A 27,468-nucleotide genomic window follows, 5' to 3' on the forward strand; every position below is an offset into this window, starting at 1 on the left:
AAAAGTCATATTCAACACACAATTTTAATACTGTTTCTTTCTTCATAGATGATGCCAGACTTGCTGGGAAGTCTGGACTACTTAGCTGATTAATAAAAGTAATGGCATGGCAGAGTAACAGAACAAGAGGGTGACTGCTGTCATCCTGAGAGAGCAATGCAGCTCTCCTTTTATCATATTTTCTACTTAGCCATTGGAACATCAAAGAATCTCAAAGCATGGTCTCTACCTTGTCTATCCATTATTCACTTTTCTTCCTGCTTGTCATACGAGGAGCTGTTCAGGACTCTGGATCTGTATTCAATGTAGTTTTGAAGACTAAAGTTGGAAGTTCTCAATGAACCTTACTGACAGGGTCTGAAATGAATGGATGCAGAAAAAAATGTTTCCACTTGTATGAGAGGCTAGGACCCAAGGGCACAGTTTCAGGTTGAAGCGATGGCACTTTAGAACTGAGATGAGGCGGAACTTCTTCAGACAGAGTGTGGTAGACCTGTGGAACTCATTGCTACAGAAGGCTGTGGAAGCCAAGTCATGATGTGTGTTTAGGACAGAGAAGATGGGCTGTTTATTAACAAAGGGATCAAAAATTATAGGGAGAAGGCAGGAGAATGGGGTTGAGAAATATGTGAGTGACTGGTAGAGGAGACTTGATAGGCCAAGTAGCCTAATTCTGCTCTGATATCTTATGGTCTTATGCTTGCTTTGCATTCCATAAGCAGTTCCAAAATCTGTTCCGGTTGGAATGTGCTTTCCTTTTAACAGCTCTGACTCAGGTGTCCTGATAAACATTGCATTTATTAATGATTTGGAGATGCCGATGTTGGACTGGGGTGTACAAAGTTAAAAATCACATAACACCAGGTTATAGTCCAACAGGTTTATTTGGAAGCACACTAGCGTTTGGAGTGACGCTCCTTCATCAGGTGATAGTGGAGGGCTCAATCCTAACACACAGAATTTTTATTGCAAAAATTTACAGTGTGATGTAACTGAAATTATACATTGAAAAATTGATTGTCTGTTAAGCCTTTCATCTGTTAGAATACAGTGATAGTTTCACTTCTTTCATGTGTAAATCACAAAACCTTTTTTTTTAAAAGTTGCATTCTCGGGTTAGCTGTTAACAATGGTGATAGCTAGACAAGATGTTGAAGGTGTTGGCCCCCTGTGTTCTCTGTCTATGCCATGATGTTTAGATTGATTCTAATCTAAAAAGTGAGATAACGGAGTTTTACATAAATTCATGCAGTTTTTGAGCTCAGAGTTCTACATGAAAATGCATGCAGTTTTGAGCAAAGTACAATGTAACCCTGCAAGTACAAATTCACCCACAAAATATATATGTGTGCATGTGGGTCTTTGCCTGTCTGTCTGGGTTGGAGGTTGTGAGTGTGAGAAAGTGTATGTGTGTGTGTGTGTTGTGAGTGCAGAGTGTCTTAAGTCTGTGAGGGGTGCGTGTGTCTGTAAGGGTGTGTTTGGGTGTCTGTGTGCGCGTCTGTGTGTATGTGTATGTGCATTTATTAATGGTTGCATACAGCAGTCTTGCAAATTAGCAGGCAGAATGAAGGTGGCGTGTTGGTTGCATCAGAACAACAAACCATTAGATCATAAGACATAGACGCAGAAGTATGGCATTCAATCCATCAAGTTTGTTTTGCTATTGAATGAAATCATGGCTGATTTGATAATCCTCAGCTCCACTTTCCTCCCTTTTTTCATCTAACCTTGGACTCCCTCATTGATTAAAAATCTCAGCCTTGAGTATACTTAATGACCCAGCCTCCACAGAATTCCACAGATTCACTACTCTATTATCAGAGCAGAAATTCCTCCTCATCTGTCTTAAATGGGTGATCCCTTATTTTGAGATTATGCTACTTGGTTCAAGAATCCTCCACAAGGGGAAATGAACTTTCAGATCCCCAAAGAATATTGTATGTTTCAATAGTCATTCTTCTATTTTGCATTCTTCGAAACGCTAATGAGTTTATCCTGCTGGACCCTGGCTTAATCGAGTGAATCTTCTGGACTGCCTCCAATGCCTAAAACTATTCACAGTATTGTAGCTGTAATCTGATTAATGCCTTGCATAGTTTTAGCAAAATCTTCCTATTTTTATATTCCATTCCCTTTGAAACAAAGACCACTATTGCTATTACCTGCTGAATGATTTATGCACTAGGAATCTCAAATCCCTCTGTGCTATAGCTTTCTCCTTTTGAGTAATATTCAGCTCATCTAATCTTCCTGCAAAAGTGCATGACGCCAGATTTTCCTACATAGTCCATCTGTCAATTTTTTTCCCAATCACGGTTTATGATGGTCACCACTTGCCTTCCTACCTATTTTTGTGATATTTTCAAACTTGGCTATAGTATATCCACTTTCCTTATCCAAGTCATTAATATATAATTGTAAATGATTGTGTTCCCATGCTGGTTTTCAGGGGCTAAAGGTTTAGTCTCTGGCTAAACAACATTGAATTGATAACAAATATCAAAAAGAAAATGTGTTAAAGTTATGCATAATTAGAACTTTTTCCTCCAATGTTCTCATCATTAATACACAACAACATAATACTTATTCATGCAATTTATTTTGAGGAATGAAAGTAGTTAGGAAGGAAATACCACTGAGTTCTAATTAGTTGAATTATTGTAGGCAAGTATTCACCAATAGGCTTCCTAATCCTGAAGTTGATTAATATGGAATGCATACTAAGTCACTGTCAGACTTGTCTTCTTCAATTTGATCTGTAGTTTCATCAATGTCTCTTGTTGGTTGTAGAAGATAGCACGCAGTTGCAGATCCACCTGCTGCTGCCACTTGATCCCAGGATGGCATACTTGCGGCAGCTTTCACCCACAAATTTTCAGGTTGATTTTCTTCATCTTCAGTAAACCATGCTGCCTAAAACACAATCAAAACAAATTGTTAAAATGTTTTTAGTAGTTATTAATATTTTACTTTGGTGCCAAGAAATATCATGCAGCGTTAGTGATGTAGAATCCTGAACCATTGGATCGGCTATCTGGAGAGAAAATCTAGATTGAACATAGTTAAAAATCACACATCATCAAGTTATAGACTAACAAGCTTGTTTGGACTGATGATTTTATTAGGTGGCTGATGAAAGAGCAAATAAACCTGGTGTCGTGCGATTTTTAACTTTGTTCATCTCAGTCACCGGCACCTCTCAATCTAAAATGAACATGCAATTCAAGCAATTATGAGAAAGCTTCGAAGGCTTAATCAACTCTCTTAGACCAAAACCACCACCCTAAATGAGTTAGCATTCATCATTGATAAGAAACTGCAGCAGAAAAGTCCTCTCTACAGCCAGATTACAAGAGCTGTGAGAAACTGGATATTCTGACAAGATTGACTTTCTGACTCCTCAAGACCTCTCTGTCATCCACAAAGCTTAAACCAGTATGGGGCATGCGCAGCACCAGTTAACCATAACGCTTTCCAGGATGGAACAATTCATTTGACTTCAGCCTGTTTCACATAATGCAACTTTCGCCTATCTATTGTTTGCACATTGTAGCTATACTTTAGGATCTATTTATATTTAGAAAAGAATGGGCTTATCAGTGATAGGCAACATGGTTTCGTGTGGGGGAGATCGTGTCTTACCAACTTAATAGAGTTCTTTGAGGAAGTGACCAAGTTGATAGATTAAGGAAGGGCTGTTGATGTTCATGTATGCGGATTGTTAGCTGTCTTCCTGTTTGTCCTATATAGTGTTTTGTGCAGTCCTTAGCCACGAAATGACATGACCAGCTATCCTTAGTAGCCACACACGCAGACAACAAGCAACATGAATTCGACTGGGACAACACTACTATCATAGGGCAAGCCAGACAGAGAACAGCCAGGGAATTCCTAGAGGCATGGCATTCATCCACAAACTCCATCAACAAACACATCGACCTGGACCCAATATACCAACCACTACAGCGGACAGCTGAAACTGACAACTGGAAGCGGCAGGTACAGACCACTATAAACACCGGAGGAAACATCAAAGAAGCGCTTCGCAAGAGGTTCCCAAGCACTGATGATGTCGCCTAGCCAGGGGACGAAACGTTTGCAACAAAAACTTCCAGCTCGGCGAACAGAACCACAACAACGAGCACCCGAGCTACAAATCTTCACACAAACTTTGAACAGAGAGTAGTAGTTGAAGGGAGTTTCTCGAAATGGAGAAAGGTGACCAGTGGTGTTCCACAGGGGTCAGTATTGGGACCACTGTTGTTTGTAATATACATAAATGATCTGGAAGAGGGCACTGTTGGTATGATCAGCAAGTTTGCAGATGACACAAAGATTGGTGGAGTAGCAGAAAGTATAAGGGACTGTCAGAGAATATAGATAGACTGGAGAGTTGGGCAGAAAAGTGGCAGATGGCTTTCAATCCAGACAAATGTGAGGTGATGCATTTAGGCAAGTCTAATTCTAGAGAAAATTATACAATGAATGGAAGAGCCTTGGGAAAAGTTGATGGGCAGAGAGATCTGGGAGTCCATTGTATCCTGAAGGTTGCTGCACAGGTGGATAGAATGGTCAAGAAGGCATATAGTATGCTTGCCTTTATTGGACGGGGTATTGAGTATAAGAGCTAGCAAGTTATGTTAACATTGTACAAGACTTTAGTTCAGCCGCAATTAGAATACTGTGTACAGGTCTGGTGGCCACATTACCAAAAGGATGTGGACGCTTTGGAGAGGGTGCAGAGAAGGTTTACGAGGATGTTGCCTGGTATAGAAAGTGCTAGCTATGAAGAAAGGTTGAGTAGGTTCGGTTTATTTTCGTTAGAGAAAAGGACCTGATTGAGGTTTATAAAATTATGAAGGGAATAGACAGGGTGGATAGAGACAAGCTTTTTCCCAGGGTGAAGGATTCAATAACGAGAGGTCACGCTTTCAAGGTGAGAGGTGAAAAGTTTAAGGGGGATACACGCGGCAGATACTTCACACAGAGGGTGGTGGGTGTTTGGAATGCGTTGCTAGCAGAGGTGGGAGAGGCAGGCACGGTAGATTCATTTAAGATGCGTCTGGATAAATGCATGAGTAGGTGGGGAGTAGAGAGATACAGATGCTTAGGAATTGATCTACACGTTTAGACAGTACATTTGGATCGGCTCAGGCTTGGAGGGCCGAAGGTCCTGTTCCTGGGCCATAAATTTTCTTTGTTCTTTGTTTTTTTCATTGTCTAAAGGCTGCACCTTAGCAGCTCACTGAAGATTTCTTGAAAACTTGCAAAAGGTGTACCATAATACTGTTTAAGAAATGTCTACATTCTGAAATTATCACACTGTCTTCAAACCCCTGCTTGGTCTTGTATTTGCCTATCTGTGTAATTTCATCTGCCTATCTTAAATGGGAGACTTCTTGTTTTTAAACTGTGTTCACTAGTTCTTGACTCCCCAACAAAGGGAAACATCTTTTACCATCCATTCTGCTAATTGCTCTCAGAACCTTACTGTTTCAATAACATAACCTCTTAGTCTTCTAAATTCTAATGGATACAAGCCTATTCTATCCATCCTTATCTCATACAAAAATCCCCTCTTCCCTGGAGTCTATTGACTGAACCATCTCTGAAACCTACCTCTAGATAGTTGTGAAAATTGCTGCATTGGCTCAACCATTGTAATAGATGACTGCTGTAAAATACTTTGCAGAAATCTGGAGCTCAGTTTTCTCAGCATATCAATTTGATTGTACATTTGAGTAGAAGTGCAAAATTAACCTTGAATTCTGGTTGACTTTAGACAAACAATGAAAGGATTGTCAGCAAGATCAGTAAAATACGGGAAAAGGGAGATGGGCATATCTGAAATCATAAGTTAGGAATTTGAATGGATAAATACTTTATAGCTTGTGGATGTATACAGCCCGAAATGTGTAAGGGAAATAAAGCCACCGAGAGGGAGAATGTTAGATTTTTGATTTATGTTTACTTTATAAGCTTAAATCTGCATTTCCTCCTTTTAACAGATTACTTACTTTGTCAACAATCAGTCTAAATTTAGACGGTCAATAATAGATAACACTTACTTCATTTATCTTTATCCAATTTTCTTCTAATACATTTCCATGTGCATTGCTAAAACTTAAAGCACGTTCAAGAAGACGGCGTGCATGTCCCACTTGGCCAGCCAACATATAGCAATAAGCTTTAAGGTGAAAGAGTCGTGGGTAGAAAACTGGGCAGGTGTTACATCGTTGTTGGAATTCTCGTAGATACTGTTACCATTTGAAATAAAACATTATATATTATTGTTATTTTACATTTTAAAATCATGTGGTATTTGCCAGAATAGATCTTGCCATTATAATTAAATGCAAATTCTTCATATTCAACTTGGGGGAACAGATCACTAGATCTGTGTAATGGGTCTCTTCCTATATCTCTAAGCAAACAAATTAAAATAGTGTTATGTTACTGACATAACAAAAGTGACACACAATAACACATAGATTAAGAAAATGAAAATAAATTCATAATAGGCATATTTAATAAGTTGATTTTTGCAGACAGTGGTGAAGCAATAGCATTTGCTGCTAACCCTGAAGAAAGTAATTTACCAAGATTTGCCAGTTTCAGTGGAGCACATTTCTCATTTTGTGACATCAATTTGAATCCGATGCTATGTCATGAATACTTTCAGATGTCCAACAGCAGCAATGCCATCAAGCAGGATAAAAAGCCAATCACATCAAAGTATTATCACAGACAGCAAATCACAAAGTCAAAAACACAGAATCATTTCACTTTTAATTTTACATTTTACACAGAGCAAAATAAAAGATTAGGACATATACATGGGATTCAGGTCAAAACTAAAATGTCATGACCAAACCTTTCAAGAAGTGTTATTTTATTTGGTCATGAGGTGTGAAAGTCACTGGGAAGTTTACTTTTGGTGAAAGGTCATAAAACTGAAATATTAACTCTGTTTAAAGTGGCCTCCAGCAGCAAGGAAGAGGCACCAAGCAGGTTAGCTGAAGCAGTCAAGTGGAACCTCTCTTGAGGAAAGGAGAGAGGAAAAGACAAAGGATTGTCTGAACAGGTGGGAATATTCGACTTAATTCAATGCAAATGCTTTGTTTTCTTAGTTTAACCTCAATTTCTCTCATGTTTGTAAAGACCTGATATTAGTACAATAAAAAATCCCTGTTTCATAATCTTTCAGCATCTGTGTGTTTGAAAGCCAAGTTACATTTCCAGCAGGCTCCAAGAATGGTGGACAAGGTTGATTGTCTGAGATGGAACAGATGGTGGAAGAATTGAGACCAGTAATGTACTTAAGGAGGCTAAAGTGGCTCTGGTATAACTGGAGGGTCAAACATCAGCAGAGGCAATCAAAACTTTAGTCCATATATTGGCAAAGGCTCCTTAAGTACAGTACCTTGATGCTACAGAGGAAGGAAATGATATTCCTAGTCAGATATTTCACTTGCCAAAGGGTAGAAAGATTGGGGGAAAACTGGAAGCAACCAATGATCTGGAAATTGAACACCCAATAATGGATGAACAGCTGATTATGGCATCCAGTGGCCTCAATTTAAGTGAATATATGACATTCATCATGGAGTATCTGTGGATGAAAGTCTATTGGAAAGTATGAGAAAAAGATACCAATCTTTGAAGAAGTCCACAGCGGAACTTTGAGGTACTGGCAGTTTTTTGGGGGGACAGCAGTAGCCTGTCACAGCTAGAGCAGAGGTTTTATGAGTACAAACAAGCTGAAGGAGGAGACCTGGTCACCTTACCCCTACAGCTGCTGAAGCTGCTTGACTGCATCGATCTCTTGATGCCTCTTTTACATTAACCTCGGATAAGCAGCTGAATGACACCTAGCTGAAGCAGTGAGGTTTGGGAATGCTTCAAGAGATTTGAGGAAGCTTAATAGTGATAAACCTTCATTGTTCTTCTTCAAAGCATGGCATCACATGATCCAAATCATGGGGAAAGACTTGACTCCAAAACCTGGAAAAGAGACAACCGTCAGGGAGGTAACACTCATAGTAGTTGGGAATGTAGACTGAACAGGTGAGCAGAACAGATGTTTGTCAAACAAGTGTAGGTCCAGTCCTTACTGGCCTATCCCCATGGTAAGCTTCATGGCCAATCCCACCAAAAGGATCCTCCAAAGAGGTGCTTGAATTGTGATAGGACTGGGCACTTCAAATGAAACTTCCGTCAATAACCACAGCTATCGTTGCTTTAAACACAGAGAACCTATCCAGTGCAACATCCTTCCCTTCTCAATAGACATTCAGACCAAGAGCCAGACGGAGAACAAGTTTCTTTCAGGAAGAGGCTCACTTTTATGTAGAGTGGTAGGGCTCACTCTACGATAAGCATGAAATTTGTGAAGTGGGAGTGTTGTGCCTAATTGATACAGGAGCAGAGATACCTAGCATTACTCATCAGATTTTCCTGAGATCATTGTGCTAGGGGTATGATCTGAACGCCATCTCTTCCCCCTTCTGTGCCTCTGCTTCACAAGGGTTGGACGTCTTTATCATGGTTACATTAAGCCTTCTATATCTGTCCTCAGTCACACTTTTCATAGACAGGGATTTCAGATAGGTTGAACCCAGTCAATTCAACAGTGAAAATGAGGAAGTTGAAAATATGTGATGATGGAGTTCAAAGTATGGAGAGATATCTACATGTCCTTGAAAGAGAGGAATGGTGACCAAATGAGTAGCACTTTGAGGCTGGCAAAATCAGCTCAGGAGTCTTTGGCCTTCTTGCATCTATTCAATATGTATTAACCTATATTGTGCCTTAGATGTATTCAGCTAATCGGGCTGTTATTTCACATGTCTACACCATCATTGCTGTTGAACGCTCATAGCTGCCATCTCCAACAAGTCAACATCAGGTCTTGCTAAAGTGTCACAAGTCACATGTAGCAAAGTTCCAGTATAATTTGGGAGCTGATTCATCCATGTGAAAGGAAAGGATAGGCTAACTGAGATATTAGGAGATAAGGCTGGATACCTAATTGAGATTACCAATTTCAGTGACAAAGATGTTTGCCATTAACCTAGAGAGTCCATAGATATCCTTTGGCATACCACAGTCATGGACATGGAGGAGATATCTCTAACCCCATTTCAATGGTGTGTTTGAAGCAACATAGAAAAAACAGCTCGTTTCTACTCTGACCTTGTATGGGACAGTGTCTAGTAAAGGTAATGATGACATTGAGTATTGTGACCTGCTGAGCCACAGGATTTTGACTAAAGGTGACTATCCAGTAATTGTTGAATCTGAAACCATCATTGGGCGAAGTCTGGGATTACCTGCAGAAATTTTTGGAATATGGTGTCATCCTAAAATCATTAAGTCTGTATGCTTCCCCATTGTCCTCATGAGGAAGAAAGACAGTAAGATCAAGGATCTGTGAAGAGGATGCTTACACTGAACCTTGGATTGAGGAAGCATTACAGGTTCTCAGAGATACAAAGTATTTCTGAACTTGTGATGTGGCACATGGCTTTAACTAGATATCCATTGCTCAACAAGGCATTAAATAAGTTACAATCCAAATGGGACCAAGACTTGTATGAATGCTGTTTGAGCTCTGTAATACCCCAGTTCTATGAAAAATAAAACACTTAGTGACCTAAATTTCCAGTTTCTTTTTGTATATCTGATGATAAATTGAAGATTGGCTTGGTATTTGTGGACACCCTTCAAAGACTAGACACCATCTTAGCTCACTTGTTGAAGTTTAATTTGAAAATCAAATCAGAGAAGTGCGACCTTTTTCAGACAGAGACAGAATACTTTGGGAAATTCATTACCAAGGAAGGCATTCCTGCTGACAGTGTGAAAATCTGAGCAGTACAAGAGCATCCTGACAGAGTAGGCCTAAGACAGAGATGGAATTGCATGGCTACTGGAAGAGATTTATGCAAAATTAGCCATCACACTCCATGACTTGCTGAGGAAATTAAAGAATGCTGAAGGAGTGAGTACTGTCCTCAAGGTGCACTGCATAAATTCTCCAAAGATCCTGAAACAGCACCTTCTAAACCCATGACCACTTTCATCTAGAAAAACAATGGCAACAGATACAAGGTAACACCACCACATGCAAGTTCCTCTCCAAGCCATTCACCATTCTAACTTGGAAATATATCACACTGTCACTTGGCCAAAATCCTGGAATTCCCTCCCTAAGGGCCTTATGAATCAATCTACAGCATTTGACTGCAGCAGTTCAAGAAGGCAGCTCACCAGCACCTTCTCAAGGGCAACTAGAGATTAGCAATAAATGCTGGCCAGCTAGCAATGTCCACGTCCCATGAGTGAGACAAAATTAAACGGAGGTGTTGTGAGACTTTAGGGATTATCACAGAGAGTTAGGCTCCAGCATGTGAAGTCTCACTGTCCCACTTCAAGCAGAAGTTTGTTTTCCAGATTTCCATCCCCTTTCATCTGGGAAACCAATGCCAGTTTCCTTGGCCTAGGAGTGGTGCTGTCACAGGTACAACAGAAGACTAGAATGCTCCTTTCTTATGCCAGTCATTGAAGGGCTTTTGCCCGAAACGTCGATTTTGCTGCTCTTTGGATACTGCCTGAACTGCTGTGCTCTTCCAGCACCTTTGGGGGCGGCACGGTGGCACAGTGGTTAGCACTGCTGCCTCACAGCGCTAGAGACCCAGGTTCAATTCCTGCCTCAGGCGACTGACTGTGTGGAGTTTGCACATTCTCCCCGTGTCTGCGTGGGTTTCCTCCGGGTGCTCCGGTTTCCTCCCACAGTCCAAAGATGTGCAGGTCAGGTGAATTGGCCATGCTAAATTGTCCGTAGTGTTAGGTAAGGGGTAAATGTAGGGGTGTGGGTGGCTTGCGCTTCAGCGGGTCGGTGTGGACTTGTTGGGCCGAAGGGCCTGTTTCCACACTGTAAAGTAAAGTAATCTAATCTAGTAATCTAATCACCACTAATCCAAAATCTGGTTTCCAGCATCTTCAGTCATTGTTTTTTACCTCAAGCCAATTGAGAGGAGTGTGGAGAATTACTCCAATATGAACCCTGAACTGCTAAGTTTTGGATTTTTCACAAAAGTTCAGAGCCATTCTGATCAATGCAGAGATTGAAGTGTTTGGAAAAAAACAACTCAGTCAGCAGCTTTCAAATGTCCCCCAAACTTGGAGCAACAGGGACTCTGAACTTGCTCAATTTTGATATCAGATCCGATATGAGGCAGTCAAAAGCAATGCAAACACAGATGCCCTTAGTTGGAAGACTGACCACAGAAGGTAACCTACCCTTGTTCAGTTCGAGAGTACCCTTGTGGTTGATGCTATGCACATTCTCCAAATCAGAGGAAACATTCCAACCCTGATTCCCTATGCCATTCAGACTAAGATTCAGCAGGATGTTACCAATGTGCTTATGAATGAGATTCAAATCTTTAGAAGTCAAGCCAAGTACCATTTCACTTTGCCAACTAACTCAAAGAAGTCGTGGAAAGCTTCAACTAGTTGTAGAAATGTACAGCTGAATGTTTCCATGTTTTTGGATGTGTTATTTGTGGGAAGATTTTGGAAGGTTTCTTGCCGTGGTGCATGGCGATTTTTCTCAAGGAAACCTCCAATGCTGAATTCATTAACTAGGCATCTGGCTCTATGGCACCTTTGGAGTTCAATCATGTAGCAGCAAAGATGGTAGGTTCCACCACTACCAGGATCTGCATTCAAACTGCTAATGTTGTATTTAATCTCCAGCTGCACAACCCTTTAAACTCTGTAAGCCAGGAAATGTCCTTCATGCTCCAACAAGATATCCCAGACAGGGAAGCTGGCATTTAGCTTCAGAGAAAGGAAACTGGAGGTGCTCGTGGTCAGGGTGGTGGGCAGGAAGTCCAGCCTTTCCTGTTAATCAACAAAGAATGCCATGGCACTGGACAGCATGTATCTGGTGCCATTTCACTCACTGAAAGAAATGCAGAGCAGAGCTGGAAAGAAGGCCAATAGTCTTCTGCACAGCCAGGATAAGTTCCACCATCTTTCCTTTGGTACCTCACACACCCTTGAACTCAACCATTGCACATGCTAATAGAATATAACTGTCACTATTGTTTGTAATCAGCACTCAATGGTTCACACTCACCTCGTCTTAACTTTGAACCCACCCTACCCTTTCTGTTTCTTACTACCTCTCCTGTTTTTGCACTACCACTAACAACTCGTCCATCCATTTACATCACTCTCAATTTTCCTTTTGTCTCATCATTGATAGAAAATTACAAGTTGGGAGGTGGTGTGGTCAATATTTGGCTCCTCATGCCTAAAAGAAGATCCTCAAGATTGTTGGAGAAGACAATGACCACCCACGAGAGGACATCAACACCTCAATGTCAAACAATCCAGGAAGCACCTTTGTTCTGTGCTGCAGCATCTTCCTGCTATCACCACTGTTAATTTATTTTCAAGATGCTTAAGCTTCTACCCCTCTTAAACAACTGATGACTTCTCTTTTTTTGAGCAGGAACCAGCAGCACTCATGTAACCTCTGCCCTGAAAAGGTTAACTCTGAGATAAATTGTTCTTCTTCCACCTCAAATAAAGAAGCAAACAGATCTTGCAAACAATGCAGCACCAGCAAGCGCCTACCTGAAACATTCATCAATTTAGAGACTTTCACTTTTCTGGATTCAATATCTAGATTAGATTCAGGAGTGTAATTGGCGTATCTCCACAGATGTTGAACCAGTATAGTACTGATAATATTAGTGGACTTCTCTAATCTTTGACCTAGTTTACTGGGTAACACTGACAAAACTTTCTTCTGTTCTTAAGGTTGTACATTTGCACAAACTCATTAATGACCGACACCGTGGAGTCACCTTCTGCCTGGAGCCAAGCAGCTGCCTAATGCCTTTCAGTCAACCTACTGACAGTAGCATGGCATATTCCTCCTTCAACCATCTGTGGAGATATAGGAGAACGTGAGGACTGCAGACACTGGAGAGTCAGAGTAAAAAAGGGTGGCACTGGAAACGCACAGCAGGTCAGGCAACATCTGTACATCCTGCACCTCAGATGCTGCCTAAGCTGCTGTGCTTTTCCACCACCACACCATAGGTCAGAATAACAAGAAGCAAAGTTAAAAAGGCAAAACATCCATTGTTTCCGGACATGCACAGGGGGATCTTGATCTGCTCAATGTGCCCCTTTCTTTCAAGGAAACAGGCATCCTGATGAAAGAGAACTCACACACATACATCTCATACAGGTTTCCTCTCAGGACACTCCAAAGGTGCCAGTAGCTCTACCCTGTATGATTTCCGATCCTGTACAAATTGCAGCCATGGAGTGTTAGCCTACATTGGGGCAGGAGACTGTCAGCATGTCTCTGCCCTATGGTCATAAACATCCCATGGGTCATTCACCCACATCTTCCAAGCCAAGAATGCCTTCTACAAAGCTGGCTCCCTCCACTCCAGTGATAGAGACCAGGAGTGTACATAGGCATAATGGAAGGACAAGGGAAAAACAATGCTGTGAAGACATACAGGTGGCACTTCATTATAAACAGAGATTCACATTTGTAAATATGGATGAACTTCCATTTTTCTGATATGTTCTAATCACTGTCATTTTAGCTGTAGGTCTTGGTTATATGGCTACTACATTGAAGGTAAGCAGCCTCTTCATATATCCCAACAAGGATCGAAGTTATTGAGGCATGCTTGTCTCTGAGAAGCAGCAGATTTCATGGATGCTTCATGTCCATGAGTGAAGATAAGACTTTGATGTGAAGGTCATAGAGGCCAATGGAAATGCATTCATGTTCCACACTTGAGGTCACCTTATGTGTATGACAAAGTGATTGTTCTTGTTTGCATATTTCGTTCGAAGCAAAGGATCACTTTAACTGTGTGATAAAGGAGTACAGACTTTTGCCAGCATGTCCAAAGACTGATCCTCAGGTACTTCCAAACTCAGCATCAAGATACAAACAGGTGGCTCAGTGGTTAGCACTGCTGCCTCACAGACCTGGGGATCCGGGTTTGATTCCAGCCTTAGGCAACTGTCTGTGTGGAGTCTGCACATTCTCCCTGTGCTTGCATGGGTTTCCTCCCACAATCCAAAGATGTGCAGGTTAGGTAAATTGGTCATAGTGTCCATGTGTGAGTTAGGTGTATTAGTTGGGGTAGATGCAGAGTAATAGGGTAGGGGAATGGGTTTGGGTGGGTTATTGTTCAGAGAGTCAGTGTGGATTTGTTGGGCTAAATGGTCAATTCCACACTGTAGGGATTCTATGATAAATATACCCACCCTTGCAGAACAAAGCAAAAGGAAACTTGCTTTGCCCACTGTGAATGTGTTTGCAGCCATATTTCTTCCTTGTTGTGCTTCCAAGTCAGGCTGTTATGAGTGAATTCCAGCCTCTATTTTAAAGTAAAATTCACCCCAGTCCAAATTTCCTGTACACATATTCATCTTTTCTTTTTAATAGTCAATATCCCCAATAATTCCCTTCAGCTATTGGTGGGCGGCACGGTGGCACAGTGGTTAGCACTGCTGCCTCATAGCGCCAGAGACCTGGGTTCAATTCCCGCCTCAGGCGACTTACTGTGTGGAGTTTGCACATTCTCCCCGTGTCTGCGTGGGTTTCCTCCGGGTGCTCCGGTTTCCTCCCACAGTCCAAAGATGTGCAGGTTAGGTAGATTGGCCATGCTAAATTGCCCGTAGTGTTAGGTAAGGGGTAAATGTAGGGGTGGGTTGCGCTTCGGCGGGTCGGTGTGGACTTGTTGGGCCGAAGGGCCTGTTTCCACACTGTAATGTAATCTAATCTTACTACATTATCATGTTCCCTATCACTATCCACTATCCTCCCATGAAACCAGGGCTATGGTGACTTGTTAAAATACCCAATGTACTGTGTGTTTTTGTATGCTATTCAGATCTCACTTTTGCATCTGCAGTTGTCCTCCCTTAATTATCTTTATCCCCTCAGCATTACAGCCTGACTACAACAAGAACCTAACTGATCATGGCCAAACCCCTAGACTGAGATTGGACAATGTCCTTGACTGAGTGTTGCGACATCCTGAGGGGACATTCCCTTTCCCTCTGAGCCCTGGCGCCCTTTGACTTTCAGAGATGGCCATCTTGTGGAAGGGCATGATGCGTGTATGCTAATGCAAGCTGCTGACACATGTCATAGGTGTGACTTTGACAGAGCACAATGCCATATAGCACCATTCATCCCTCAATTGTTTAGAGCTGGCATCTATGACAAGTTGCCTGTCTTTCTGTCTGCACTAGAAAGCATGTCAAATCAGTGATGCTGTGAGCCTGTAATTTCATGCTGAAATGGAAGTATACTAAATGTCATGGCAAGCCTGTAAGACTGTGACTGTCCAAGTGAGTCAAAGAGAGTGCATTTTAAGACAGCTAGCCAAGCGCTTCATAATGCATCAACACAGGGTGCATTTGATGGGTGTATGTCTCTGCATGCAAAGTAACCTGGCAGGAACATTGCAATATCAGGTGTCAATGAAGTAGTGCAGTGGTGAAATACTGAAGTGTATAGTGAATTAGTCCAGTATTGGCCATAATGCTGTTGTGGTGTTGTGTTTTGCTCATGCTGAATTCCCGGGATGAGCATGCAATAAGATTTGATGAATGGACCTGAAGATAGAGGTTCAGAGGAGGAAGTAGTGAGCAGTATGCACCAGGTAATCACTCTGACTTTCAAGTCAGGAACTGGTGCTGCCTAGTTTATCATCAATGCATGGGAGAATAATAAACTCTTCTTGATGATGTGAAGTTAGTTAACAATGAGGCAAATGCATAGAAATAAGGTTATCGCCATTTAGTAGTGAGATTTAAAACTTACCATTTAACCCTCAGGTGGGAAATTAGATTTTATTTTCTTGATATTGAGAAGCACTTGCCATATTTTCTCAGTTATTTTGCCATTGTCCATGCTGCTGAAAGAAAATTCTACCCATAGAGCCTGAGCTTCGTGTGGCACTGGTATACAGTTATGTCAAAACAATTAATCCACTGCTAGTAGACTCAGTATTGGGGGTTCCCTTCCTTCTGGATAAATCTGTGTCCATCCCATCCCACCCCATCCATTCTGTTGAGGTGCATGTAATTAGCTGCTGATGTTGCTGTTGGTATTGCTCATGTTCTGCACGAGTAGTTGGCAGTGTTGTGTCTTCTGGTAATGCCCTTTACCAGAAGTGGAATGTAGAGCTCCAGAAGGTCTCTGAATGAAGAATCATGTGCTGGTAAAGTCACAATAGTTTCAGAGGACCATAGTGTTGCTCTCTCTAAAGAGATAAAGATAAAATACATGATGTTTTAAATTGGGGATCACCATGCCTCAGGCAAAGGGCAAAGTTGAGAAAGTAGGACCTTCATGATAGCATCAGCCAGTATGGGAACTGAACGTCGCTCTTGATGACACTCTTATTGGCAAACTAGCCATCAAGCCAACTGAGCTGAGCTAACCCCAACTGTATGTTATACACCCACATCAATAACTGTGATAGATTGTTAAAATAGCATGGATTCCTAATGCCCTTGGAAAAAAAGAAATCAAATATGAAAAAGGCTTTTTAATTGGCTCAATTTATTTCTCTCTCGATCCAAAGAGGTTCCCTGCTTGCTTGAAATCTCCTCCTGGTGAGAACACCAGAAAGAACAGGATGATATTGAGATCTTGTCCCACTGTCAGTTTAATTCCCCACGTACACCAAAACCCATCTCCACTTGGATGGGAAATTTCCATCCTTAAGCAGCATGCAAATCTTAAACATGTAAAACACCATTAACCTGTAATTTATGTGAGGAAATGGGGTCTCAAAATATATTTTAACACCATGATTCTTTTGAGAGATTAAAACATAACCTTTGACAATTAATTGAGAACCTAAATATGATATGAGAGAAACAAACCTCTTTTGTCTGTTGGTAGACTTCCATTACGGTGTCCTGACTTTCCCACAATGCCTTTCTAAACACTAAAATCTGACACTCCAAAAATTTGGAATAGCCATACATTGAGAACAGTGAAGCGTTTGAGTAGGCTACCAGTCGCTTTGCCATTTTAAATGCTAGACGCGCTTTGCTCCATTCTGATAATCTGGAATACCTGTTTTGACCAAGTCAAAGTATCAGCAATATATCATATATCAGTAACATATCACAGCTAAAGGAAAAGTAGTATTTTCTGTGCAGTAGTTTAAATGAACTGCACTTTAAATATCTGATAAATAAATATTTGTTATTTCGCAATATGATATTGTTGTAATGCTTCCCAGTCATTTGAGTAACTAAGGAATGTGATTCTATACAACTACAACTATACAAACATGAAACAAATAAGGATGGTTAGAAAATTACCACCTTGTTCAACCAGCAGTCCCAACACCCCACCTGACTGATGTGAGATAAAGTTTGCACCGTTTCAGGAAAAGAGTAATGGAAGATTTCTCAGTCCACCCTAGGCAATGTAGAGTCATTGAGATTTTACAGCACTATAAAATGCCCCTTGTCCCATCATGACCATGTCAGTCATTGAGAAGTTACCTATTCTAATCTAATTTTCTAGCACTTGGCCTGTAGCTTTGTGTGCTTTAGTATTTCAAGTGCTCATCTCAATACTTTCAAAATGTCTTGAGAGTTGCTGCTGCCCATTACCGCTCTCTTTTAAACAGGGAGTTTCAGATATTCTGGGTGAAAAGGAATTTTCTCAAATTCCCTCCAAACCTCCTTAAAACTGTGCTCCCTCATTATTGAACCTCTAATAAGAGGATAAGTTTCTCCCGATCAACCTTACCTAAATCCTTCTTGGTTTTATACACTTGCATTAGATTTCCTCTCAGCCTTCCCTGCTCTAAATAAAACAATCCAGCCTATTTAGTCTCTCTTCATAGCTGAACTGCTCCAATCCAGGCACATCCTTGTGAATTTCCTCTACATGCTCTATAATCCAGTTACATTCATCCTATAGTATGATGACCAGACTGCACCCAGTACTCCAGCTGTGGCCTAACAAAAGTTATGTACAGCTCCATCATAATCGCCTTGCTCTTATCTTCAATGCCTTGACTAATAAAGGCAAGTATCCCATATGTCATCTTAACCACCTTCTCTACATGCCCTGCTGCCTTCAAGGATTTATAGGCAGGCACACGAAGGTCCCTCTGATCCTTTGTACCTCCAAGGGTGTTACCATTCAAAGTGAACTCCTTTGTCTTGTCAGTTTTCCCAAAATGCATCACTTCACTTTTTGAGGATTAAGCTCCATTTACTACTGTTATCTCATCTGACCAGCCCAAGTATATTTCTCATAGTCCAAAGATTTCCTCCTCACAATTTACCAGACTACTTATTTTCGTGTCATCTGCAAACTTGTTGGTCATACATAGAAACACAGAATATAAAAGCATTGGAAGCCCATTTAACTTCGATCATAGTCCACCATTCAATATGATTATGGCTGATCATCTAACTCAGCACCCTGTTCCTATTATCTCCCAGACTCTTTGATTCCTCTCACCTGAAGTACTATTTCTAACTCCTTCTTGAAAACATACAATGTTTTGGTCTCAACTGCTCTCTATGGTAGAGAATTCTAAAGACTCACCATTCTCTGAATGAAGAGGTTTTCCTCATCTCAATTTTTAGTTGCCTAACGATATCCTTACAAATTGACCCTCCTACATTCATGTCTAAATCATTAATGCATGCTGCAAACAGCAAGAGATGCAGCAACATTTTATGCCACTGGTCACAAGCTTCCAGCACAAAAAACATCCTTGAACCATTAATCTAGTCCAAGAGATCAAATAAACACTGGCTTCCATCATGGTTACCTAATCCTCTATGAGATGACTTTTATTCCAGACAGAAATAGACCAGCCTTTTGAAGGAATACAATGAATCAATATTCTTCACATTAGCTAGCAATCTGTTCCACAGCACTATACTTTGAGAAATAAAGAATTATACAACTTCCAAACCAGCTATACCCTTGGAAACTGTTTAGATATGACTCCTAGATCTCTCTAACCTCATCTGAATTATTTCATGTATACTTAACATTACCTCATCATTTTATAAACCTGATCATATTGCCTGTTGCTCTTTGAATGCATTTGGCAACTAATGTGTTCAGACCTAAGACGTCTTGTGACTCTGGTATAAATCTACACATTCTGTGTCGCCTGCGAATTGTGTCCTGCAAACCTAAATTTATTATTATATATCCCATTTAGTGGAAGTTCCAATACTAACACCGGAAACATCACTTCTTACCCTCTGCATAGCAACTGTTTACAAGTATGCACTGTGTTTCCTGTCACTTGGACAATTTCATATCTATGCTGCTACATTAGTTTTTCTTCTAAGGCCTTCCATCTTTATAGCTTGTTTGTTATACTTTTGAACCACTGCAATCCATGTGCTGTGAGTAGACCTTCAGTGCTTTTCCAGAGGGAAATCCAGGATTTTGACTCAATGACATTGAAGGAATGGCAACGTACATCCAAGGTAGGATGGTGAGTAACTTGGATGAAACTTGTAGGCTCTCATGTATCTGTTGTTTTTGTCCTCCTTGCGATCCTGGGTTTGGTGAATCTCTACAGTGTACCATGTAGACAATATACATTGCTGCTACTGAGTACTGGTGGTAGACTGACAGAATATTTGTGCCAAATATGTGGGCTGCTTTGTCCTGATGGTGTCAAGCTTCCTGATTGTTGTTGAAGCTGCATTCATCCAGTAAAATGGAGAGCATTACATCACAATCCTGACTTGTGCCTTGTAGATGGGCTGCAGACTTTGGGGAGTTAGATGGTGAGTTACTCGCTGCCACATTGCTAACTTCTGATTTGCTATTATAGCCACTGTACATGTATGGCTAGTCCAGTTCAGTTTCTAGTTAATGGCAACTCCTAGAATGTGTAAAGTGAATGCTGGGGTGCAGTGATTAGCTTGTCTGTTATTGGCGATGGTTATTACCTGGCATTTGTGTGATGTAAATGTTACTTGCCACATTTCAGCCCAAGCCTGGATATTGTCCAGATCTTATTGTATTTGGACGTAGACTGCTTCAGTATCTAAAGGCTTGTGAATGGTGCTGAACATTGTAACCATCATCTAACATTCTGACATAAACTTGTGATGGACAGAAGGTCATTGATGAAGCAGTTGAAGATGATTGAGTCTAGAACACTACTCCGAGGAACTCCTGGAGAGATGTCCTGGAGCTGAGATGACTGACCTTCAACAACCATGACTATCTTCCTTTGTGCCACGTATGATTCCAACCAGCAGGAAGTATCAGGCAACAGATGTGGCCTTTTATTAAAGGATTGGAAAATTATGGCCAGTGACTGTTCCATTCTAAATCTTACATCTCTTAGGATCCTTTGATGCATCCAGGCAAGTTCCAGTGATTTATCAATCTGAAGTGCAACTAGCCTTTCTTAGATCAATATTTTATCATTTTTAGCGAATCTAGCATCTCTTTTACTGTGACACTGACATCATCTCATCTTTGGTAAAGGGTGATGTAAAATACTTATTCAATTCCTGAGCCATGGCCGTCCTCTGCCATTTATAACGTATCCCTTTTACTGCTTCATTTTGTTCTTTATCCTTCTTGCTGTTGTTAATTCACAAATTCTAAAAACAAACCTCACATCTCCTTACATTAAACTCCCTTGCTGCTTTCTCGTCCAATCAATTAGCATATCTATTTACATTTGCAGATTTTCCACATCCTACTGATAGCTTAGTTTCCCACTAGTTTTTTTTATCACCAGCAATCTTGGATACATATTTCATCATTTCATCTTAATCATGTAAATATGTTATAAACAGCTGAGAGCCAAGCATTGATCACAATTCACAAATCAAAAGCCTAACAACCTGATAATGACCCATTTATTCCTTAGCCTGGTGAAACATGAGCCAACCTATTTCCTGAGCCCACTGCCTTTGCTGATAGTTCCCATATGTGCTATTTCCTGGAGGTGTGGGCAAGTGGACTTCAGATTTTCCAACTCCTTATGCAATGGAATGCGGGTACTGCGATAGGCTGGTTAGAAAGCCTACACCTGTTTGTTCAAACTTCAGATCAGCTTTCAAGTTTGATCTTATATTCCACAAACATAGAACCACTGTGAACTAATCTAAGCCCATCACTCGACACTATCCCATCATCATCCATGTGCTTATCCAAGGACAGTTTAAATGCCCCTAAAGTGGTTGAGTTAACTACATTGGTAGGTAGGGCATTCCACACCCTTACCACTCTCTGAGTAAAGAACCTGCCGCTGACATCTGTGTTAAATCTATCACCTCTCAATTTACAGCTATGCCTCCTCATACAAGCAGATTTCATCATCCTAGGAAAAAGACTCTCACTGTCCACCCGATCTAATCCTCTGATCATCTTGTATGTCTCTGTTAAATCCCCTCTTAGCCGCCTTCTCTCCAATGAGAACAGACCCAAGTCCGTCAGCCTTTCCTCACAAGATCTTCACTCTATACCAGGCAACATCCTGGTAAATCTCCTCTGCACCTTTTACAATGCTTCCACATCCTTCCTGTAATGGGGCGACCAGAACTGCACACAATACTCTAAATGAGGCCACACTAGCGTTTTGTATAGTTGCAGCATTATCACGGCTCCTCCAATGAAACCGAACACACCGTATGCCTTCTTAACAGCACTATCAAGCTGGGTGGCAACTTTCAGGGATCTATGTACATGGACGCCAAGATCCTTCTGCACATCCACACTACCAAGAATCTTTCCATTGACCCAGTATTCTGCCTTCCTGTTATTCTTCCCAAAGTGAATCACCTCACATTTGTCTGCATTGAACTCCATTTGCCACCTCTCAGCCCAATTCTGCAGTTTATCCAAGTTTCTCTGCAACCTGCAACATTCATTCACACTGTCCACTGCTCAACCAACTTCAGTATCATCTGCAAACTTACTAACCCATCCATCTATGCCTGAGTCCAAGTCATTTATAAAAATGACAAACAGAAATGGTCCCAAAACAGATCCTTGTGGCACACCACTAGTAACGACTCCATGCTGAATATTTTCCATCAACCATCACTCGTCGCCTTCTTACAGAAAGGCAGTTTCTAATCCAAACTGCTAAATCACCCTCAATCCCATGCCTTTGCATCTTCTCTAATAGTCTACCATGTGAAACCTTATCAAAGGATTTACTGAAGTCTATGTACACCACGTCAAGTGCCCTTCCCTTATCCACATGCTTGGTCACCTTCTCAAAAACCTCAATGAGTTTTGTGAGACACGACCTGCTCTTGACAAATCCATGTTGACTATTTCCAATCAAATTGCTTGCTAGATGATTATAAATCTTGTCTCTTATCATCCTTTCCAAAACTTTTCCTACAACAGACGTAAGACTCACTGGTCAATAATTATCTGGGTCATCTCCACTGCCCTTCTTGAACAAGGGCACAACATTTGCAATCCTCCAGTCCTCTAGTACTAAGTTTGTAGACAATGATGACTCAAAGATCAAGGCCATAGGCTCTGCCATCTCCTTCCTAGCTTCCCAGAGAAATCTTGGAAAACTCCCATGCAGCACAGGGGACTTATCTACTTTCACACCTTTTAGAATTGATAACACCTCCTCCTTACTAACCTTTCAAATCTAATAACCCGTATCTCAGTTTTTTCCTCTACAATATTCTCCTTTCCTGAGTGAAAACAGATGAGAAATATTCGTTTAGCTCCTCCGATCTCCACAGGGTCCACACACAACTTCCCACTTCTGCCTTTGACTGGCCCTATTCCTACCCTAGTCATCCTTTTCTTCCTCACATTTCTATAGAAGGTTTTAGGATTCTCATTTATTCTATCTGCTAAAGACTGCTCATGCCCCTCCTTGCTTTTCTTAACTCTCTCTTTAAATCCTCCCGAGCTACTCTGTAACTCTCCATCGCCTCATCTGAACCATCTCATCTCAACATCATATAAGGCATACTGTGTCAGGAAACCCTCCTGCATACATTGGACAAAAAATGATCCATCTGACGTAGTAGAGTTATAGCATTTCCAGTCAATGTTGGGGAAGTTAAAGTCCCCCATAATGACCACTCTGTTCCTTTCATTCCTGCCCAGAATCGATTTGGCAATCCTGCCCTCCACATCCCTGGAACTTTGCGGAGGCCTATAAAAAACTTCCAGCAGTGTGACCTCTCCTCTCCTGTTTCTAACCTCAGCCCATACCACCTCAGCAGACGGGTCCTCGTCAAAAGTTCTTTCAGCCATCCTTGACCAACAAAGCCATGCCTCCCCCTCTTTTACCATCTTCCCTGAAATTAATGAAAGATCATTCCTGACCTTGCTCTACCCATGTCTCAGAAATGGCCACAACATCAAAGTCCCCTCAACCTTCCCCTCCATCCCTCCATGCTCCCTTCAAACCCTGTAATAACCTCAATAAATTTCATTCATACCAAATTCACCATCTCCTGCTTAACTAAGTTATTAGAAGCTTTTGAAATTCACCAAATATTCATGCTGGGCTCAGCTAACATAACAAACCTCTATTAAAATTGAAAGAACAGATGGTGGTTTTTCTATTTTAAATCAGAGGGCCTATCAGTCAAGAAATTGGACTGGGCGAGTGATTAAGTTTCAGCTGTGGAGATTTTGTTTCCTAAATTCAAGAACTTGGAACATTTAAAATCCTCCCTGAAATCTCTTTTGCATCAAATGATTAATATTGCTTCTGTTAGGTACTTTATGGTATTTTTCTATATTAAGTGCATTATATAAATTCAATTTGTTCTTGAACTTGTTCTTGTCCTTATCAAATAGGGCTGAATGGGAACATATGATTTATATTGGGCAGAACAATAGCTCTGATGTGAGCTTGAAATGGAACATCTCAGAAGTATTCTTTTTCAGACATTAATTTAGTCTCCTGGGATTGCAACAGGCTTCAGGGCAGCATTTCAAAGAAGAAAAGGAAAGTTTCCCCAGATCTTTATTCCTCAATCATGATCACTAAGAAGAGTGAATCAGACCATTATCATTGTAGAGAGTTGCCGTGCATAAATTAGCTATTGTATTTTCTAAATTACAACAGTGACTATGCTTCAAAATTAAAACTGTCAGGGTCTGTGGCATTTCCAAATTGTGAATAATGTGATATCAATTCATATTTTCCTTCTATTAATCAAATAACATGACTTTACCAGAGTGCTACTGATGAATGAAGCACAAGCATCAAGTTCTTTTCAGACTTTATAATAGGATCATCAATTACTCCATTGATAAAAGCAAGGCATTCATCAAATGGCCTCAGTGCAAAACCTGTAATCAAAACAAATATCTTAGGTCACTACATCGTTGGTCAACATTACAACCATAAAACTGTGCATTTGTTTGATGTAAATTAAAAGATATATTGTTATATAAATCAAAATGAGCGATATTATTCTGAAGAATGAATGGGAAGGATTTTCCGAATAATGGGACTCTTATTCTCACAACCTGAAGCCTCAGCAGAGCCCACATCCCCTGCCAACATCTTTTGCTCTACAGTAATTTTAATGCTTTAACAAGTATTAACTGGCCAAAGACAGGATTTCTATCCTCACTCGAAGGATGTCTTGCCTCTGAGAAATGCCCAATTAGCTGCACTAAGCACTTAATTTGGCACCAACAGCTCTTTGCAAATTATAAACCATGCAGAAGATGTTGGGACTTCGAGAAAAGATTGGGACTGTGACCTTTTAATCTGTGATTTTCAAATCCTGCCTGCCCTAGGCCTTTTGATAATCGAGCTGAATGTTTTTGGTCTCTTTTTGCTGAATTGACAGGTCAAATTGGGTGGAGTGAACACAGTGGAATTGGGATATTGAGGTCATATACACTAAAGCATACTGTCTAAATTGGGCAGGTACTTCAGATGCCAGCAACCAGATTAGATAGAAGAACAGAACAGAATGTTTATCTTTGGGATGTTCAAAGTCCTGTTGTTTCTTTTCTACATAGCAGAGACAGTAATAATCTAGTCATGGAATCATCAAATATGATTGATAATTGTCATGGTACAGAAGAATGCAGTTCAAGTTATCTGTTCAACTTTATGCTCACCGCAAGAACAATTTAGCTAGCTGCACATTCCAGCCATTCCTCATATTATTATAATCTGTTTTCCACATCAGGGATTTCTAAAATTCTCATTTGCAAGACTAAATTTCAGGCATTCTTGATCATAATCATTCGTGAATAAAGATGTTTTTCTTCATGTCACCTTTAGCTGTGGTCCAATCACATTAACCTTATACCTTCTTATTCTCAGCTTCTTTACTCTTCTAACACTGGCAGAGATAGTCCTTATTACCCATCTGTAATTACCTTTGACCAGGTGATGAACCACCTTCTTCAAGTAGAAGAATATTTCTGGGATTGAATAATGGTATCCAGTGGGGTTCCTAAGGAATTGGGAGTGGAACTGCTAGTTTTCTTGATCTACATTAATGGCAGGTTTGGGTGAAGAGGGAAAAGTTTTAAAATTTGTCAATAAAATGCAACCTGAAAGCATACTGAACAGTAAAATGAGAATAATGAAGATTAATTCAAAAGATTATGAATGGGATGTGAAATAGGTGGATTTATGGCATTGTAACTTAATGCAGAGAAACTTGAGGAAGATCATATTTTGAGAAATGCAGTTGTACATAGTGTACAAGTTGACTTGCCACATCCTTATGACCTCTATCTCTGTTTTATCCTACTTTCACTTTAGTTTGTGGCAACTCCTTGAAACATGATGTTAGAAGTGAACAGCTGAAATGGAGTGAATTTTCAGGGCTGTGAGAGAGCCAGTTACTGTAAAAATACAACAAGGAAGAATAAAAAAAACTAGCAATGTTGTAGAGCTGGGTGAGTCAGAATGGCTGTGATTTCTCCACCCTGACCTTGTAGAAATGAAAGAATGTATGAGACAGGTCTGAAATGTTTTTATTATTGTGACAAAACTATGAGGTATGTATAGAGTTGAATAAAATAACAGAGTGAATAAAAGTAGCAACCTGTTATCAGTACTGGGAGAGGATGCTACCTCAAACTAAGGAGCAAAGAAGACAGACAAAATGAGTGTTGAAGCTATGAAGAGTTACTTTGAAACCTCTGTTAACGTTATTTATGTACATAATGCATTTAACCTCAGATGGTGGGGGAAAGGGGCATTATTGACCAATATATAATGTAACATCTTTAGCCAAATCCTATATAAACTCATCAAAGATAGGTTTGTCTTCGGCATAAGTGATCACACCCTAACAGCATGTTTGCTGAGAAGGGAGAAACCTACTCTCAATAATGCAATGGGAGAGTTGACAAGATTTTGTATTATGCATACAGGCTTTCCAAGCCAAATGAGAACAGTTTTGTGGGAAAAAGAGAGATGTATTTTCAGAAGAGCCAGCAGACAGATCAAGATCTGAGGACAGGAGGTAGATATTGCTGAGGACATCACACGAAAGAAATGAAAGCGTGTTCAGCAAGGGAAGAGCAGCCCTCTAACTTTAAGAATCTGAATCAGTTTGCAAGCAAGTGCCTAATTGGAAAACACGCCTAAGATTGGCTGCTGGAGAACTGTCAGCCAGTGATTTTCACAAATGACTCAGCATGACACAACAGGTTTGTATCGTCACGTCTAAGGTGGTAAATGTGTTGTGACTGTTAGAATGATGACTCCAGAAGAACAATATCAAAATGTGCAAAGTATCAGATAGACACTGGTCATTCATGCTACATGGTGAGCTTTACAGACATGTGTAAAGCAGCCAGGTTGGTGAAGCAGGATATAAGACCATAAGACACAGGGGTGGAAGTAAGGTAATTCGGTCCATCGAGTCCACTCCGCCATTTAATCATGGCTGATGGGCATTTCAACTCCATTTGCCCGCACTCTCCCCGCACCCTTTAATTCCTTGCGAGATCAAGGATTTATCAGTCTCTGCCTTGAAGACATTTCTATTAGCTCTCCCCTTAACCTTCTAAACTCTAATGAATACAATCCCAGGATCCTCAGCCATTCATCGTATGGATGTGATGGAAATGCACATCCAAAAGGAGAAATGAAGCTAAGAGTCCAAATCAATTGAAAAGATCAAGATGCAGACTTCAATTAGTATAAATTAAACAAGATTTCAGCTGAATAAGACTAAAGCATGACTGCTAACTACATGTGCTGGAAGGGTTTTGCATGATTTTGCAGGCCACGAATCCCTTCATTGCTGAACAGATCTTAGAGATTAAAACTATTTTGCAGGTCTTTAATGTCTTCTGAGAGTCACGGAGTCATACAGCATGGAATCAGAGCTGAAAATGTGCTGCTGGAAAAGCGCAGCAGGTCAGGCAGCATCCAAGGAGCAGGAGAATCGACG

At 40.7% G+C, this 27,468-nt stretch overlaps 1 protein-coding gene across 1 annotated transcript in view; it reads right to left on the bottom strand.

Annotated features, from left to right (window-relative positions):
* Positions 1-2,703: 2,703 nt before the first annotated feature.
* LOC122551928 (adenylate cyclase type 10-like) overlaps positions 2,704-27,468 on the bottom strand; it is a 193,270-nt gene continuing 168,505 nt past the window's right edge. Inside the window, exons 26-28 of the mRNA XM_087988568.1 lie at positions 24,265-24,382; positions 16,957-17,152; positions 2,704-2,913 (exon numbers count right to left, since the gene is read on the bottom strand). Coding sequence (XP_087844694.1) covers positions 2,704-2,913; positions 16,957-17,152; positions 24,265-24,382 — 524 coding nt within the window. The remainder of the gene's footprint in view (positions 2,914-16,956; positions 17,153-24,264; positions 24,383-27,468) is intronic.

Source organism: Chiloscyllium plagiosum, unplaced genomic scaffold, assembly GCF_037043375.1.
Source record: "Chiloscyllium plagiosum isolate Xiang-an unplaced genomic scaffold, Cpla_swu_hap1 HiC_scaffold_7, whole genome shotgun sequence".
NCBI classification, from domain to species: Eukaryota; Metazoa; Chordata; class Chondrichthyes; order Orectolobiformes; family Hemiscylliidae; genus Chiloscyllium; species Chiloscyllium plagiosum.